Here is a 14,347-nt window from a genome sequence, read left to right on the forward strand (position 1 = left end):
ACAGAAGTCATTGTCGTCAATCGTACACCAATCTCTTACTTTTCCCGGAAAAAGTTACTTAAACAATGAGTATTTAAAAATATTTAGTAAGTGACTTTATTATTAGGGTTGAAAAATGCATACACATAAAAAATATATCATGATTATTGGAACCTAAATTCACGATTGTTACTTTAACTTTATTTTCTTTTACGAGTAGGATTTGATGTATTTTACTTCTCTACTCATGATTCATGTTCATGCACGGAATCCCACTAGACAGGTTTATTAACATACCTTTGGGTCTGACTATGAGTAAGCACACACTCATGCTGTTGAAAACCAACAAAAGAGGAATGAAACTGAATAATAACATGGATACAAACGTCTGTATAGAACATAATTAGAGAAGTAATCGATGATCGATAAACATACAACATGCATGAAGTTCCATATATAAATTCATGGTTTAGTAATGCACGTAATTTTTCATAAATTTCGGAACTCACATCGTTTACAAGACAAACATGCCATTCTAAACAAGGTGAAAATATATTTTATATTACAACGTATCTAGCCTAACATAAACAAAAATTACCATATTTTTAATTAATTATAGTGGGGATTTAATTAAACTAAACTCAAAAGTCGAGCAACATTTTATAATTTGAAGAGTAAATAGAAATTATTAAAAAAAAAAAAATTCCCTTAATTTTTATATAATGGAACTTTAATTCTATCCATTTTCTAAAAGCAATTTCGTATATGTCACGAGCGGGACCTTTGATTTGAACCCTTCAACCAAAAATCTGGGAGATTTTTTTCTTCAAAGGTTAAAATTCGGATGCACCGAACGGCGACTCCCAGTTCACACTAGATTTGAATTTTGTTCAATTTTGTCTTTGTTTTTTCAACTTCATTGCCAATTGTTTGAAAAATCACTGTCTGTTGCAGAGACTGGGTTTCACTGTAAACAGGAATTTGTGGGGATTTCCGCCATTGGAGGTAGCTTCTTCTCAGAATTGTCGAGTTGGTGATTCTCAGTTCGGAGACTAAAGGGTCGATCTGGTTTAGGTATTTCTCTTCTATCCCCCAAAAGGGCCGAAGTTTTCGTGTGAAATCAATGAGCTTTACAGAGCTCAGTTTCTGTTAGTTCTCGCTCATACTGTCTATCCCAGTGGAATGCCATGGGTTTTGCCTAATATAATTCATCATATCTCCATTTCTGCATTTGGATTTAAGACATTTGGGATTTTGAAGGCCAAGTGTATGGCGGTTTAGTTTACAAAATCGGTTTGGAACCCTAGAAAGTTCCGTAATATGCAGGGTTCATATAGTTCAACTGCCCAGCCGGAGGCCATTGTCGAATGGCTTCAGAAGGAAATGGGGTATCGGCCACTAGGTTCATATACCGCATCGAGCAAATCACAGTTGCCATCGATCGATGCCCTTCGCAAAGTTTGTCGAGGAAATATGATACCCATATGGAATTTTTTGATAACTCGTGTGAAATCGGAGAAGACGGTGGAGAATATCAGGAGGAACATAATGGTACATGGTGGTGGTGGTGGTGGTGGTGGAGGAGGTGAGAGCAGTAGTGGAGGGTCAGCTACTTCAGGGAAGGAAGAGGGCGGCAGGGGTAAAGGGAGGAGGAAGGATAAAGTGGCTGCAGAGAGCTCAAGTGTGGTGGAGACTCGAGAAGTGGCATTGCAGGAGAGGGAACTGGCAGCCAAGGAGGTGGAGAGAATGAGGAATGCTGTTAAAAGGCAAAGAAAGGATTTGAAGGCCAGAATGTTGGAAGTATCAAGAGAGGAGGCTGAGCGCAAAAGGATGCTTGATGAGCGAGCAAATTACAGGTTTGACTACTGCTTTCCATTCGTGCCAATTTAGGAACCATGGTGCATTTCTTAGTTTTTTTTTTTTTTTTGTTGACATTAATGTTTGGATTTGAAGGACGAACAGATGGTCTTGGTCTCATAAAATCTTATCTCGTTTCTGAGGATCTGGTCATGTCCACTTTGGATTCAATATAGTTCTATTGAAAACAACTCATGTTTCATATCTTTACTATTCTGTGTAGACTGTCGTCCAACGTACTTTAATTAATATATGGTTTACTATTTGCATGAATTTGGACGAAGTGATTATTGTTATGCCACATTTTTGGATTGGGTTCACTGTGTTATGACTTGTTGAATCATTGGACATTCACGAGTGAGTCGGTCAGAGAGAATTTCTAGGAGTAATTTTTGGAATTTTTGGTCCATCATTTTTGCCTTGGCTTCATGAAGGGTTTGGTTGGTTGTTGTCATTCTAAGAGAGTGTAGGACTTTAGACCTATCAGCCTTATCATCTGCCTATATAAGGTTAGTGCTAAGGTTCTAGCAAAAAGATATAAGAAATTCCTCCGCAGCACTATTTCAGAGCATTAAGGAGCCTTTACTTCAGGAGATAAATTTTAGATGATGTCCTGGTATTGCGACTATCACTAGTTGGAGGGTTTTGTATTTAAGATTAACTTTGAGAAAGTTTCTTGGATAAAGTTTTGGGTTTAAATGAGAGATCTTTGCTGAGGTTTGGGCCTTAGGCTATGTTCAACGCCTTTCTTTGGGTCTCTATACCATCATGGATTTAGCAACTAAATTTTATCTTTAATTCTATTGAATTGGAAACCTTTCCAGTAATTTATTAATGTTAATTCTTTTTGCTCCTAGAATCCGTTTTTTTAATCGCCCTCGTGTATTCTTTCAGTTTTTCTCAAAAAAGTGGTTTTTTTCTTTTGGGTGTATTAGAATAAGAAAACTAATCTGTTTAGCTGCATTAGAAATTCAATTTGGTGCAGTATTTGCTGAAATCAAAGCCAACCTGCCTTGAAAAATTGACACAAATTTTGGAGTCTCATCTTCCTTATATTCATCCAATGCCCAGAACTCAGAGTTCACCTGAAGAAAACAGGAATAATTACATGAGATGGTGTCATTAAACTTCTTAAACTTCAGTTGGCAATATCCTCGATGCTTAGAATTTGGACAAAATGGTTAATTGTTTGGGCAATTATGATTTATTGATTTATCCCTTTGATTGTGCAGGCATAAACAGGTGATGTTGGAAGCGTATGACCAACAGTGTGATGAAGCAGAAAAAATATTTGAAGAGTACCATAAACGTTTACGGTTTTATGTGAATCAAGCAAGAGAGGCTCAGAGGTCAAGTGTGGACTCTTCCACTGAAGTGATTAATAACTTTAATGCAAATATTGAGAGGGAAGCTGTTTATTCAACCGTTAAAGGTAGTAAGTCAGCAGATGATGTGATTCTTATTGAGACTACTCAGGAAAGAAATATCAGGAAGGCTTGTGAATCTCTAGCAACCCTCATGATTGAAAAGATACGATCTTCTTTTCCTGCCTATGAAGGCTGTGGCATTCATTTCAACTCACAATTAGAAGCTGCCAAATTATGTATCAATTTTGACGGGGAAATACCCAATGACGTTAGAACTGTTATTGTTAATTGCCTGAAGCATCCTCCCCAACTGATTCAGGCAATTACATCGTACACATTACGGCTTAAAACTCTTGTTTCTAGAGAGGTAGAAAAATTTGATGTCAGAGCTGATGCAGAAACCTTGAGGTAATATTTTCTTCTTGGATCACTTTTCTTTATTTTAGTTTGGATTTGACAGGCTGGTCGCACTCCACAGTCGTAGAAGTTAGAACCTTTCCTAGGAAGAACCTTGTTTTTATTGAAACCACAATATTATGTCAAGACTATTTTACTTTTTGGTAACTTTACAAGTGTCATTATCAGTCAACAATGTATGATCATAATAACTGGTGTGGAGAAATAATCAGATTTTAGGGAGGGCTTAAGGAGGGCTGCTGCTTGGAAATAAACTTGGTGTTTGTATTAAAATGAAGAAAAATTACAAAAGATGTAGAGGTTCCTTTCGAAAATGTATTCATCAAATATTTTTTATTCGCCAAGTGATGTGATGTATGAAATGGTTCTTTTGGAAAACATATGTTCTTTTCTGCTCTTAGGATCAATTCATGTTCTTGTTGTCTAATGTGTTAAAGTCCTACTTTGAGCGATTTGGGTGGTGAGAAATAAAAGAATTATGAAAGAGAAGTAAAGAGTAAAGAAAGAAGTTTGGCACTTAGCTGTGGTTTGCTTTATGTTTCTTGAATGACAGTAGAGAAGCTACTTTCCTACTTCTTGCTGGTCTTAGCTTCAAATAAAATCTAGGTCTTATTATAATTTGGCTAAAGCCCTGCTTTGAGGGATTCGGGTGGAGGGCATCAAATCATGAAAGAGAAGCATATAGAAAAGAAAGAAGTTCGGCCTCTAATCTTAGTTTGTTCTGTAATTACGGTGCCTTTATGATCTTAGTCAATTGGAGTCCTCTTTTGTGAACTTCTTTCTTTGAGTAGTTAGCATATCTACCATCTTCTGTAATCTTCTCTCCTCATGATATATTAGTTATTATCTAAAAAATAACTGTAATTACATAGTAGAGGTGGTTCTAACATCCTCATGATATGCATATAGGAAGTTATAGGGACAAAAGGTATAGGTTGACCTGAACCATAATGGATAAGCATGTGCTTCTGGGACATTATGTATGATGTACATGTTCCTTTGTAATGTCAAATTAATATCTCTGTTTGAATAATTTGATTAGATACAAGTATGAGAACAATAGAGTTACGGATGTCTCATCGTCTGATATCAACTCACCGCTGCACTATGAACTGTATGGTAATGGCAAGTTAGGAGTTGATGTACCGTCTAAAGGAACTCAGAATCAACTTCTTGAAAGACAGGTTCTATTCTTTTTCAGTTAGAGTTCCGTACTGCACAAGTGTATTTTATAAACTATCTGGATCACGTTTATTAATCAAGTTTTTCGCTTACTTTGAATATGATTTCATGTTATAGTCTGTAGTCTTTCTTTTATGTGTCGCGAAAGTTTATTGATATCTGCGAACACATTTTCCCTAGAAAGCACATGTACAACAATTTTTGGCCACTGAAGATGCACTGAACAAAGCGGCAGAAGCTAGGGACATGTGTCAGAAGATTTTAAATCGATTACATGGTAGTGGTGATGTAATTTCTTCTCATTCCCTTGGTGTTGGAGGGACCTCACAAAATGTCGGAGGTCTTAGACAATTTGAGGTAATAGTACTTTCTAGCTTTTACAGTCCTGGCAATAGAAGTTCTGGATTCTTTACATTTTTCCACTTTGAATAATTTGTTGGAGGGTTATTTCTGTTTCTTTTTCAACCTTGATCCTCCAGTTCTTTAAAGGGGGAAAAAACACAACTATTTTCAAGGATGGTTTTTCTTTGATGCAGTTGGAAGTTTGGGCTAAAGAGAGAGAACTTGCTGGCTTGAGGGCTAGCTTGAATACACTAATGTCAGAAATACAACGCTTGAATAAGTTATGTGCAGAAAGGAAAGAAGCTGAAGATTCTTTGAAAAAGAAGTGGAAGAAGATAGAGGAGTTCGATGCACGCAGATCTGAACTTGAAACCATATATACTGCTCTTCTGAAGGCTAATACAGTACGGAACATTAAATTCTGTGTAAAGTTGCATGCCTGTTGATTTTCTTACATATTAAAACGAAATTTGGTGGCTTAAATATTTAATAAGAGGAGTTTAATTTTCTACTTTGTATGCTTATTCTACAACCCCCACCCCACACACACACACGCACAGACACATACAAGAAAAAGAAAAAAGGGAAAACGATCGTAAATATGGCTTCCTTAATCTTGTAGGATGCTGCTATATTCTGGAATCAGCAACATTTAGCTGCAAGAGAGTATGCTTCAAGCACCATCATCCCTGCATGTACCGTTGTTTCTGATATTTCAAATAGTGCAAAAGAGCTTATTGATAACGAGGTCTCAGCCTTTTATAGAAGTCCTGATAATACCCTTTTCATGCTTCCATCAACTCCACAGGTTCGTCAACTAATTTAATAAACTTTATGATATGCTCAGTTTTTTCTGTTAATTTATATGCAGATTCTATTCATGAAATTCTACCATGCATCAACAACCTCTTTGATTATTTCATATCAGGCACTGCTAGAATCCATGGGTGTAAATGTATCTTTAGGACCTGATGCCGTTGCTGCTGCAGAGAAGAATGCTGCCATATTGACTGCGAAAGCTGGTGCTAGAGATCCATCAGCAATACCTTCTATATGCCGTGTTTCTGCTTGCCTTCAATATCCAGCTGGTGAGGGTCTCTTTAGGAAATAGAGCAATATAATCTAAGCCATAACATGCAGAGCTACTTTTCCTCATACATTGGTATTAGTATTATGTTTCTAATGATTCTTACCTGTGGTATATGACCTTAATCCAAGCATATTGAATTAGCAATTACTTGGGAACAGATAAAGGGGAACATTACACACCCAAAATGTTTGATATGTGGGCATTGCTTGTAAGGCACCTGAATTAACTTCTTATGTAATATGATTTCTGTAGGTTTACCTCTGTCAGTATCATGTTAGTCTTTTATTAAAGATGATGTGCATGACTTGCAGCATTTGTAGCAGATGCTTTCTAACCGCTTGGATGATCTAATGCATTTGGTGTATCATACACCTTTCCTTTACTCGAACTGAACTCTATGTGTTATTAGGTTTGGAGGGGACAGATGCTAGTTTAGCATCAGTTTTGGAGTCTCTGGAATTCTGCTTGAAACTTCGAGGCTCTGAGGCTAGTGTGTTGGAGGAGTTGGCTAAAGCAATCAATTTGGTTCATATAAGGCAGGATCTGGTTGAAAGTGGTCATGCATTGCTAAAACACGCTCATCGGGCTCAGACAGATTATGAAAGGTAACTAAAATATGCTACCAGGGGAAGATTTACATAACAGTAAGCTGCCTGTTCTTGGTGATTAAGAAGAGCTCACTATGATAGTGTAGTGAAAAACCATCCCCCGTTGAGCTTTTCTCCCTTTTAGATTTTAGGGAAGGTTTTCACCAACTCAATCCTTCCAGCCAGTGCTTCTTCCACCTACACTATGAACCTTTGCAATATTATATTCATTTCCTTCTCCAAGAATGCTCGCAAGAAATTAACATTGGAGTCGGCATTAGACTTCGTATTCTCATTTAGTGTTTGTTTAATACTTTCTTATTCTTCATTACTTTGGATTGTTAAGTTTGTTATCTTGTATTTCAGGACAACAAAGTATTGCCTAAATTTGGCCACCGAGCAAGAGAAATCTGTCACAGAGAAATGGTTGCCTGAGCTTAGAACTGCTGTTATGAGCGCTCAGAAAAGCATGGAAGATTGCAAATATGTCAGGGGATTGGTAAGGACTCGAATGCCTATTTAAATCTGCACTTTCCAATTACTTGTTGTTACTGGTTTGTGCTGTATAGTTTCCTTTCATTCTTTACTTTCAGCTTGAATCGCCTCAATTTCTCTATTTAATAGTATATACACACATACTTGTGTTGAATTAGTATCATCAATATGCAATTAGTTTGGCTCTTTGTGCATTTATTTCTGTTCATAATTGCTTTGAAGCAACTTGCTATCAAGTCACTTGGTTTATTTGATATGATACTTACATCCCGACTTTTGGAGTGCGTTCTTTTCATTCTTATCTATTATTTGTTCACCTATTTTGAGGGTCTTAATTGGTTTGAAATGCGTGAAGGCATGTTCGGGAGTGATTTTGGTCCTTCCAAAATAACTTTCAAACATGCCCTAAAGCATCATATACTCGTGAATAGGGTTTCTCGCACTCTCTATTTGCTGGATTTTCGTGTTGGCACATGATTTTCCATTTTGATGATTGACTAGGAGTATGTCTACATCATTAGAATGGACATTGGACCATCAACTTGTAATTTTTTTATAATCTTTTCTTGTTCTTAAGTATTGAACATAACACGGTTGGTGATGCAGCTCGACGAGTGGTGGGAACAACCAGCATCAACTGTTGTTGATTGGGTCACTGTTGATGGGCAAAATGTTGCTGCTTGGCATAATCATGTTAAACAACTTCTTGCCTTCTACGACAAGGAGCTCTTGTAGTTGAAGAAGCATTGAATTCTCAATTCAATTGAAGCTAAACTGGTCGGATTTGCCCAATTTGCTTGTATCTTTGTACCACTAGTGTTAAAATTCATAACCACATAAAACTGCAAGCAGGGCGTCTGGGAATGTTGGTGGGAAATCTTGTGTGATTTTAGGCAAGGGAAATGCAGATGACACTGAGTTGAAGAGTGCAATGGCCAATATCTCTATGCTTTTCATGATGGACATACAGTTAGAACTCCTGCTTCTTATAAAATCTTTATGTGCTGCTTATTCCAATACTATGTCTCATAAGTTGGTCACTTGCAGGCGACGTCTGGCTCGAGTTTTTGCTGCTCGTTGTTTTTCCAGTTGCTTTAGTCCCTCATTTTGTATCTAAGATAGTGTGATATTTCACCATAGCAATTCCTGATTGTAATTCTACTTATTGTGTGATTAATGGTCATATTTCACCTCCAAGGCGCCTTTCTTTCTAGTTTTTAACATGTTTGCTCTTTTGGAGTTTTCACCCGTGTAACACCTACCTCAAATACAAACTCTTCCAAAGAATCTCCTTCAGCAAAGAAATCTGATTACTTATGAAATAGGGATGTGTTCATGCAGGTTGGCAAGTTTGCTGTGGGATTGTGTGGAAACCTCCCCTTAGCGAGACGTTTTAAAAACCTTGAGGAAAAACTCGGAAGGAAAAGGCTAAAGAGGACAACATCTATTAACAATGGGCTTGAGCATTATATTTACTCTCTGAGCAATCTTATGTACTTATGAGGTCTTGACTGACTATAATTATCTTTTGGTCGAAAAATACATCTGTTCACGAATGGTAGATGCTAGGTTACAATGGTTCTTGAAACATAAGGTAGTCAAAGAACAAAGTCTCGTTAATTCTAATCGTTGTATAACTCGAATGACTCTGCTACCCAACTCTCGTAAAAAGCAAAGAAGATAAATACGAACAAGAGCAGAGAAGAGAGGATTAATGTGTGTGGAGATTGATCGTAAGATAGAAATGTAAGTAATAAAGTTATGGATGAGATGAGACCCAAAAGAAAAAAGAAGGAACTTGTGTGGTTCTTCTACTTGTCTCGTGAACCAACAGGGTCCTCCTTCTCTCTGTTTTGCATTTACTTCTTCTAGTTTGCAGTTCACACTAACTTTTGGCCTGAAACTCATAAATAACAACTCCAGCCTTGGCGTTTTAGTGCTTTTAATATCTATCTTCCCATTTCAGAGCTTCCAGCAGAGTTGAAAGAAGACAAACATATGAAAATTTAGAGAAGGAAAGATAGTAAGAGGGTTCATGTTATTATTTGTCATTAAATTCTTGTTTTAAAGGGGTGTTTTCTTCGAGTATGGTTTGGTTTTTGTTTGTGTTAGTTTTGTTTCTGAACCTCAACTTCAGTGGCTTCTCTGAGCCTCTTCGGAAGAAGGCTCTTCCACCTCCTCCGGCTGTTCTTGTTGGCTCTGTTTTCTGTGACACTTGTTATCAGCAAAATCTCTCCAAGTTTGCCCATTTCATCCCAGGTACTCTGTTTTTTCTTCATCTTTGGATCCCATAGTTTAAAAGGCATTGATTTGGTCTCCACCCACATATGATCCTTGTTATTACTACTTGATTGCAGGCGCCACAGTTGCTGTAGAATGCAGAGACGAAAAAGCCTCCAAAACCAGTTTCCAGCATCAAGTCAAAACAAACAAACATGGCAAATTCAGAGTAGTTTTGCCATTCTCAATGGCAAAACACATGAAAAAAATCGAAAGCTGTAATGTAAGACTTATCAAAAGCAGTGAACCCTTCTGCTCTGTAGCCTCCTCTGCAACTTCCCCTGCTCTCAAATTGAAGAACTCAAAGAACAAAAATGGCGTCCGAATTTTCTCAGCTGGTTTCTTCACTTTCAAGCCCGCTTTCTGCAATCAGAAGACCGACATTTTCAAATCCAAACAACTCAACAACCCTCAGCTTCTATTCCCACCGATTGTTCCACCCAACCCGCTGCAGCCGGAGATTCCGAACCCGTTCCGGCCTCCGCCGTTTCTGCAGCCGGAGGAAACTTCTTCAGAACTGAATCAGAGCCCATGATGATGGATGATGGATGATTGGTTAAAGATTGGATTTTTTTTTTTTTTTTTTTTTGTTGGGGTAATGAGTGATCGTGTAGAGTACGTTAAATAAGTTTGATTAAGGATTGAAGTTTGGTAATATTACTTATTTGGATTCAAAATAAAAGTTTCATAATTTAGGCCATTGGAGCAATCAAAAAAGCTCAGATATCTAATGGTATATAAAAAAAAGATGGTAATCAAGAATAAATGGCCCATGCAGGTTTCGAACCTGCGACCTTCGCGTTATTAGCACGACGCTCTAACCAACTGAGCTAATAGGCCATCTGTTTCTTTGTCTTCAAACTATTTAATTCTTCTTTTATATAACAATTATTAAAACATTTATTCTTTTCTTTAGATCGAAGATTTAAGTACTTTTAGTTTTCATTTCTACTTTTGTTATATTAACAAATATTATTTAAAAAAAATAATTTATAATTTTTTTTCGATATGTTAAATATTTGACTTAATAAATAAAAAAAATAATAACAATTAATTATCTAAAATTAACTGATATTATAATAAAACAGTTAGATAAACACAATTATTTTTAATTTTTAAATATTTTATTCTCATATATCTTAAACAAAACTTGGAGATAAAACAAAAAAAAAAAAAAATTATTTAATAAAGATTTATAAAAGGGAGACTATAATTGAAATTTTAAAACATTAAAAAGCTAATCAAAACAAAGTATACATGTAATCAACATTTCATATCATTAGAAACCTTAATAAAACATTTCCTTCCAACATTATTGTACTTGAAAAATGCCTTTTTTTTTTTAATTTATATATATATATATAAAGCTACAAAATTTAAGCTTCCCAACAACAAAAAGGAGGGGGGAAAAGGCTGTCAATTGTGAATGGCTATTGGCAAGAAAACAAGCAATCCAAAGTTGATAATATTTACAGCTTCAATTCAGCCATGACGATGACCTCTCCTCTCTTTCTCAAATCCTTTCCAAAAGCAACGGGTCCGCCTTGATTTATGGCTTTTCATCTCTCCTTCTCTCTATTTCTACTCCTTCCAAATCAAACCCATTTTCATCCCTCTTTTACTTCTCAATTTCACCTCCTTTCCTCAAAACAACCCACAATTTCTTTCACTCAGCTTTCTCCCCCATGTTTTGGTTCCATTAGAGCAAAACTATGCAGTTAATTGTGTCCATTTACTTCTGGGTTTCACCCCAATTTCGGGATGGAGTCCATTTTCTAGTGAAATTTTTGTGTTCAAAATAGCGATTCACTGTTTTCTTTTGTAATTTAGAGCTTTTTGGGAAGTGGGTCGATTTGGGTTTTCAATTCACAATGTGCAAAATGAAGGAATCCGATCAGAAGTGTAATAACAGTTGTGATTGGAAAATGGGGTTTAGATTTTCTGATGAAGAAAAGGTTGAGAAGTTGAAGAACTCGATATCTATTTCGAGGTCGAGAATGAAGTTATGGATGACGAGGGCAATTACAACAGTGCTTCTATGGACTTGTTTTGTTCATCTTATGGCTTTAGGAGAGCTATGGCGACCAAAGCTCTTCATAACTTGGCCCTCTCGTTGCTTCCATTTTGATTCTCCTATGCCTCTTCAATCTTCTTCTTCTCTTCCTTACAATGTTTTTCTTCCACCAAAAAGTAAGCTCATCTAATTCTTAATCTTTTCAAATATCTGTTCCTTATAATATCTGTTCTTCACAGGGATTTACAGGAACAATGGCTATCTCATGGTTTCTTGCAATGGAGGACTCAACCAAATGAGAGCAGCTGTGAGTTGCTTTCACTAAGAACTGCTAATTCCCTGTTTTCCCTGTTTTCTCTGTTTTTTGATTGTCGTTTGTGAATTCTTCCATTGTTTGTAGATCTGTGACATGGTTGCCATTGCTAGATACTTAAATCTTACTCTGATTGTTCCAAATTTGGATAAAACTTCCTTTTGGGCTGATCCCAGGTATGTTTGTGAACAATGCATTCCATCTCTTATTTCAAGTTTACCATTTAGTTTTAGCTGCAATCTGTGTCTTGTTTCTTGTCAGTGACTTTGAAGACGTTTTCGATATTGATCATTTCGTATTGTCATTGAGAGATGAAGTTCGGATATTGAGAAAGCTTCCTCTGAGGCTCGAACGAAGATTTGAATCGAAAACGATTTACTCATTGTCGCCTATTAGTTGGTCCAACATATCATATTACCATAATCAGGTTGAGTTCATGTTCATGACAAGAGAGACTCTTGGAGCTCTCTATTACTTGATTGATTGATTGATTGATATCATGGTCTTCTTCGATTGCAGATTCTTCCATTGTTTCAGAAGTATAAAGTTGTACATTTGAATAAAACTGATGCTCGACTTGCCAATAATAGACTGCCGATCGAGCTTCAAAAACTGCGCTGCCGGGTAAATTTTAACGCCCTGAGATTTACTTCCCGAATTGAGGAACTGGGAAGAAAGGTTGTTCAAATGCTGAGGAATAAAGGTCCCTTCTTGGTGCTTCATCTTAGATATGAAATGGATATGCTAGCCTTCTCTGGTTGTACTCGAGGTTGCAACAATGACGAAGTCGACGAACTTACAAGAATGAGGTATTGCCATTTTTGTTTCGTTAGATGAACATTTGGTTTGTATACTCGAGATGACTTTTTCTTGACGAATTCTCCATGGTTGTTGTTAAGATATGCTTATCCGTGGTGGAAGGAGAAAGTCATTGATTCGGAACTGAAAAGGAAAGAAGGTTTGTGTCCATTGACTCCCGAGGAAACTTCGCTAGTTCTAAGTGCGCTCGGGATCGATCCTAATGTTCAAATCTATATCGCTTCGGGAGAAATATATGGTGGAGATAGAAGGATGGAAAGTTTAGCATCTGCATTCCCTAATCTGGTTAGTTGATGAAACTTGTAGTTGAATGATGTAAATTATAGGCTCTCAAAGTTTATGCTTTGTTCTTCAAACACAGGTCAGAAAAGAGACACTGCTGAAACCATCAGATTTAAGGTTCTTTCAGAATCATTCATCACAGATGGCTGCATTGGATTATCTCGTCTCATTGGAGAGTGACATTTTCGTTCCTACCTATGACGGGAACATGGCGAAAGTCGTCGAAGGACATCGTCGGTAAGCAACAACTGCAATATAGAGTGTTTTCCTTGACGTTTTTCTCGAATTATCTCGAGGATTCGTGTTTGTTCTAAATTTTTTTAATCTCTCAGATTCTTGGGGTACAAAAAGACCATTCTTCTAGACAGAAAATTGGTTGTTAGCTTAATCGATCAGTACGACAACGGATTGTTAGGGTGGGACGAGTTCTCTTCAGCTATGAAGGAAGCTCACTCCAACCGCGACGGGAGCTCGAAGAAACGAGTTGTCATTCCAGATAGGCCGAAGGAAGAAGATTATTTCTATACAAATCCGCACGAATGTTTGGAAGCATGGGAAGAGCCATTGAGAAGCTCATGATATCATCATCAAAGGGGATTTTAAAACTTGTATATCAGTTGAGAAGAGAAGTTATCCATGTAGTTTTAGAATGGAGGAGAGGAGAGGCTTTTGGCTGATATCATTGACTTGAAGTTACTAATAAATATGAGTTCTCAAGAACACAAAGCCTCTCCTCTTCGCTGTAAGTTTAGATTTAGTAAAATTTGTAACAGTAGGAAATAAATGGATCGCCCAAAAATTTTCACATTCTTCAACTTTGTCAACATCAAGCTTTGAAGTGAGATAATCAACTCTTCCGTCCCTCTCACATCTTTATATTCTAACAACTTTGTTAGATGGCACTCGAAATGTGATATCCCATATCGGTTGGGAAGGAGAACGAACATTTTTTAGAAGGGTGTGGAAACCTCTCTCTAGCATATGCGTTTTAAAAAGCTTGAGGGGAAGTTCGAAAGGGAAAACCTAAAGAGGACGATATCTGCTAAAAGTGAACTTTGGCTGTTATAAATGGTATCGGAGTTAGATATTGAGTGATGTGTCAACAAGAAAATGAACTCCGAAAGGGGTGGACACAAGGCGGTGTGCCAAGAAGGACGTTGGGCCCTCGAAGGGCGGTGGATTGGAGGTCCCACATCATTGTTCCACTAACTAAACGAATTTGAACTAACAAAGACTAGAATTTCGAAGTGACTGATAGGGAGCACTAACAAAGGAAGCTGCATTCCCTCAAATTCAACCTTTTTTTTTTCTTATTGGGTAAGT

The 14,347-nt window shown here is 37.0% G+C and overlaps 3 protein-coding genes and 1 non-coding gene across 6 annotated transcripts; 3 read left to right on the plus strand and 1 right to left on the minus strand.

The window, feature by feature from the left end:
* The first annotated feature begins 768 nt into the window (after positions 1 to 768).
* Positions 769 to 8,527, plus strand: LOC111493443 (AUGMIN subunit 5). 2 transcript variants are annotated; one of them, XR_002720012.1, is made up of 11 exons: positions 769 to 1,835; positions 3,069 to 3,611; positions 4,663 to 4,804; positions 4,983 to 5,159; positions 5,339 to 5,548; positions 5,767 to 5,952; positions 6,073 to 6,232; positions 6,644 to 6,839; positions 7,188 to 7,320; positions 7,923 to 8,285; positions 8,364 to 8,527. XR_002720012.1 is itself a non-coding variant. In XM_023143159.1 (10 exons), exons 1-10 carry the CDS (start codon positions 1,300 to 1,302, stop codon positions 8,049 to 8,051), a joined length of 2,412 nt encoding a protein of 803 aa, XP_022998927.1. In that variant the 5' UTR covers positions 769 to 1,299; the 3' UTR covers positions 8,052 to 8,527. The 2 variants fall into 2 exon arrangements, 1 of the variants encoding a protein (XP_022998927.1); XM_023143159.1 differs by having other exon boundaries at positions 7,923 to 8,527.
* A 528-nt stretch (positions 8,528 to 9,055) lies between these two features.
* LOC111493447 (major pollen allergen Ole e 1-like) lies at positions 9,056 to 10,296 on the plus strand. Of its 2 annotated transcripts, XM_023143170.1 has the most exons (3): positions 9,059 to 9,575; positions 9,674 to 10,056; positions 10,099 to 10,296. In XM_023143170.1, exons 1-3 carry the CDS (start codon positions 9,404 to 9,406, stop codon positions 10,129 to 10,131), a joined length of 588 nt encoding a protein of 195 aa, XP_022998938.1. In that variant the 5' UTR covers positions 9,059 to 9,403; the 3' UTR covers positions 10,132 to 10,296. The 2 variants fall into 2 exon arrangements, with proteins under 2 accessions (XP_022998937.1, XP_022998938.1); XM_023143169.1 differs by having other exon boundaries at positions 9,056 to 9,575; positions 9,674 to 10,296.
* Positions 10,297 to 10,362: 66 nt separating this feature from the next.
* TRNAI-AAU lies at positions 10,363 to 10,436 on the minus strand. The gene has a single exon. It is a non-coding gene; the product is annotated as a tRNA-Ile (tRNA).
* A 581-nt stretch (positions 10,437 to 11,017) lies between these two features.
* LOC111493445 (O-fucosyltransferase 34-like) lies at positions 11,018 to 13,834 on the plus strand. The gene is made up of 8 exons (XM_023143161.1): positions 11,018 to 11,786; positions 11,850 to 11,917; positions 12,011 to 12,099; positions 12,185 to 12,350; positions 12,443 to 12,732; positions 12,823 to 13,027; positions 13,104 to 13,261; positions 13,357 to 13,834. Exons 1-8 carry the CDS (start codon positions 11,468 to 11,470, stop codon positions 13,601 to 13,603), a joined length of 1,542 nt encoding a protein of 513 aa, XP_022998929.1. The 5' UTR covers positions 11,018 to 11,467; the 3' UTR covers positions 13,604 to 13,834.
* Positions 13,835 to 14,347: the final 513 nt, after the last annotated feature.

The sequence above is a fragment of the Cucurbita maxima genome, unplaced genomic scaffold, assembly GCF_002738345.1.
Source record: "Cucurbita maxima cultivar Rimu unplaced genomic scaffold, Cmax_1.0 Cma_Scf00018, whole genome shotgun sequence".
In the NCBI taxonomy this organism is placed as follows: Eukaryota; Viridiplantae; Streptophyta; class Magnoliopsida; order Cucurbitales; family Cucurbitaceae; genus Cucurbita; species Cucurbita maxima.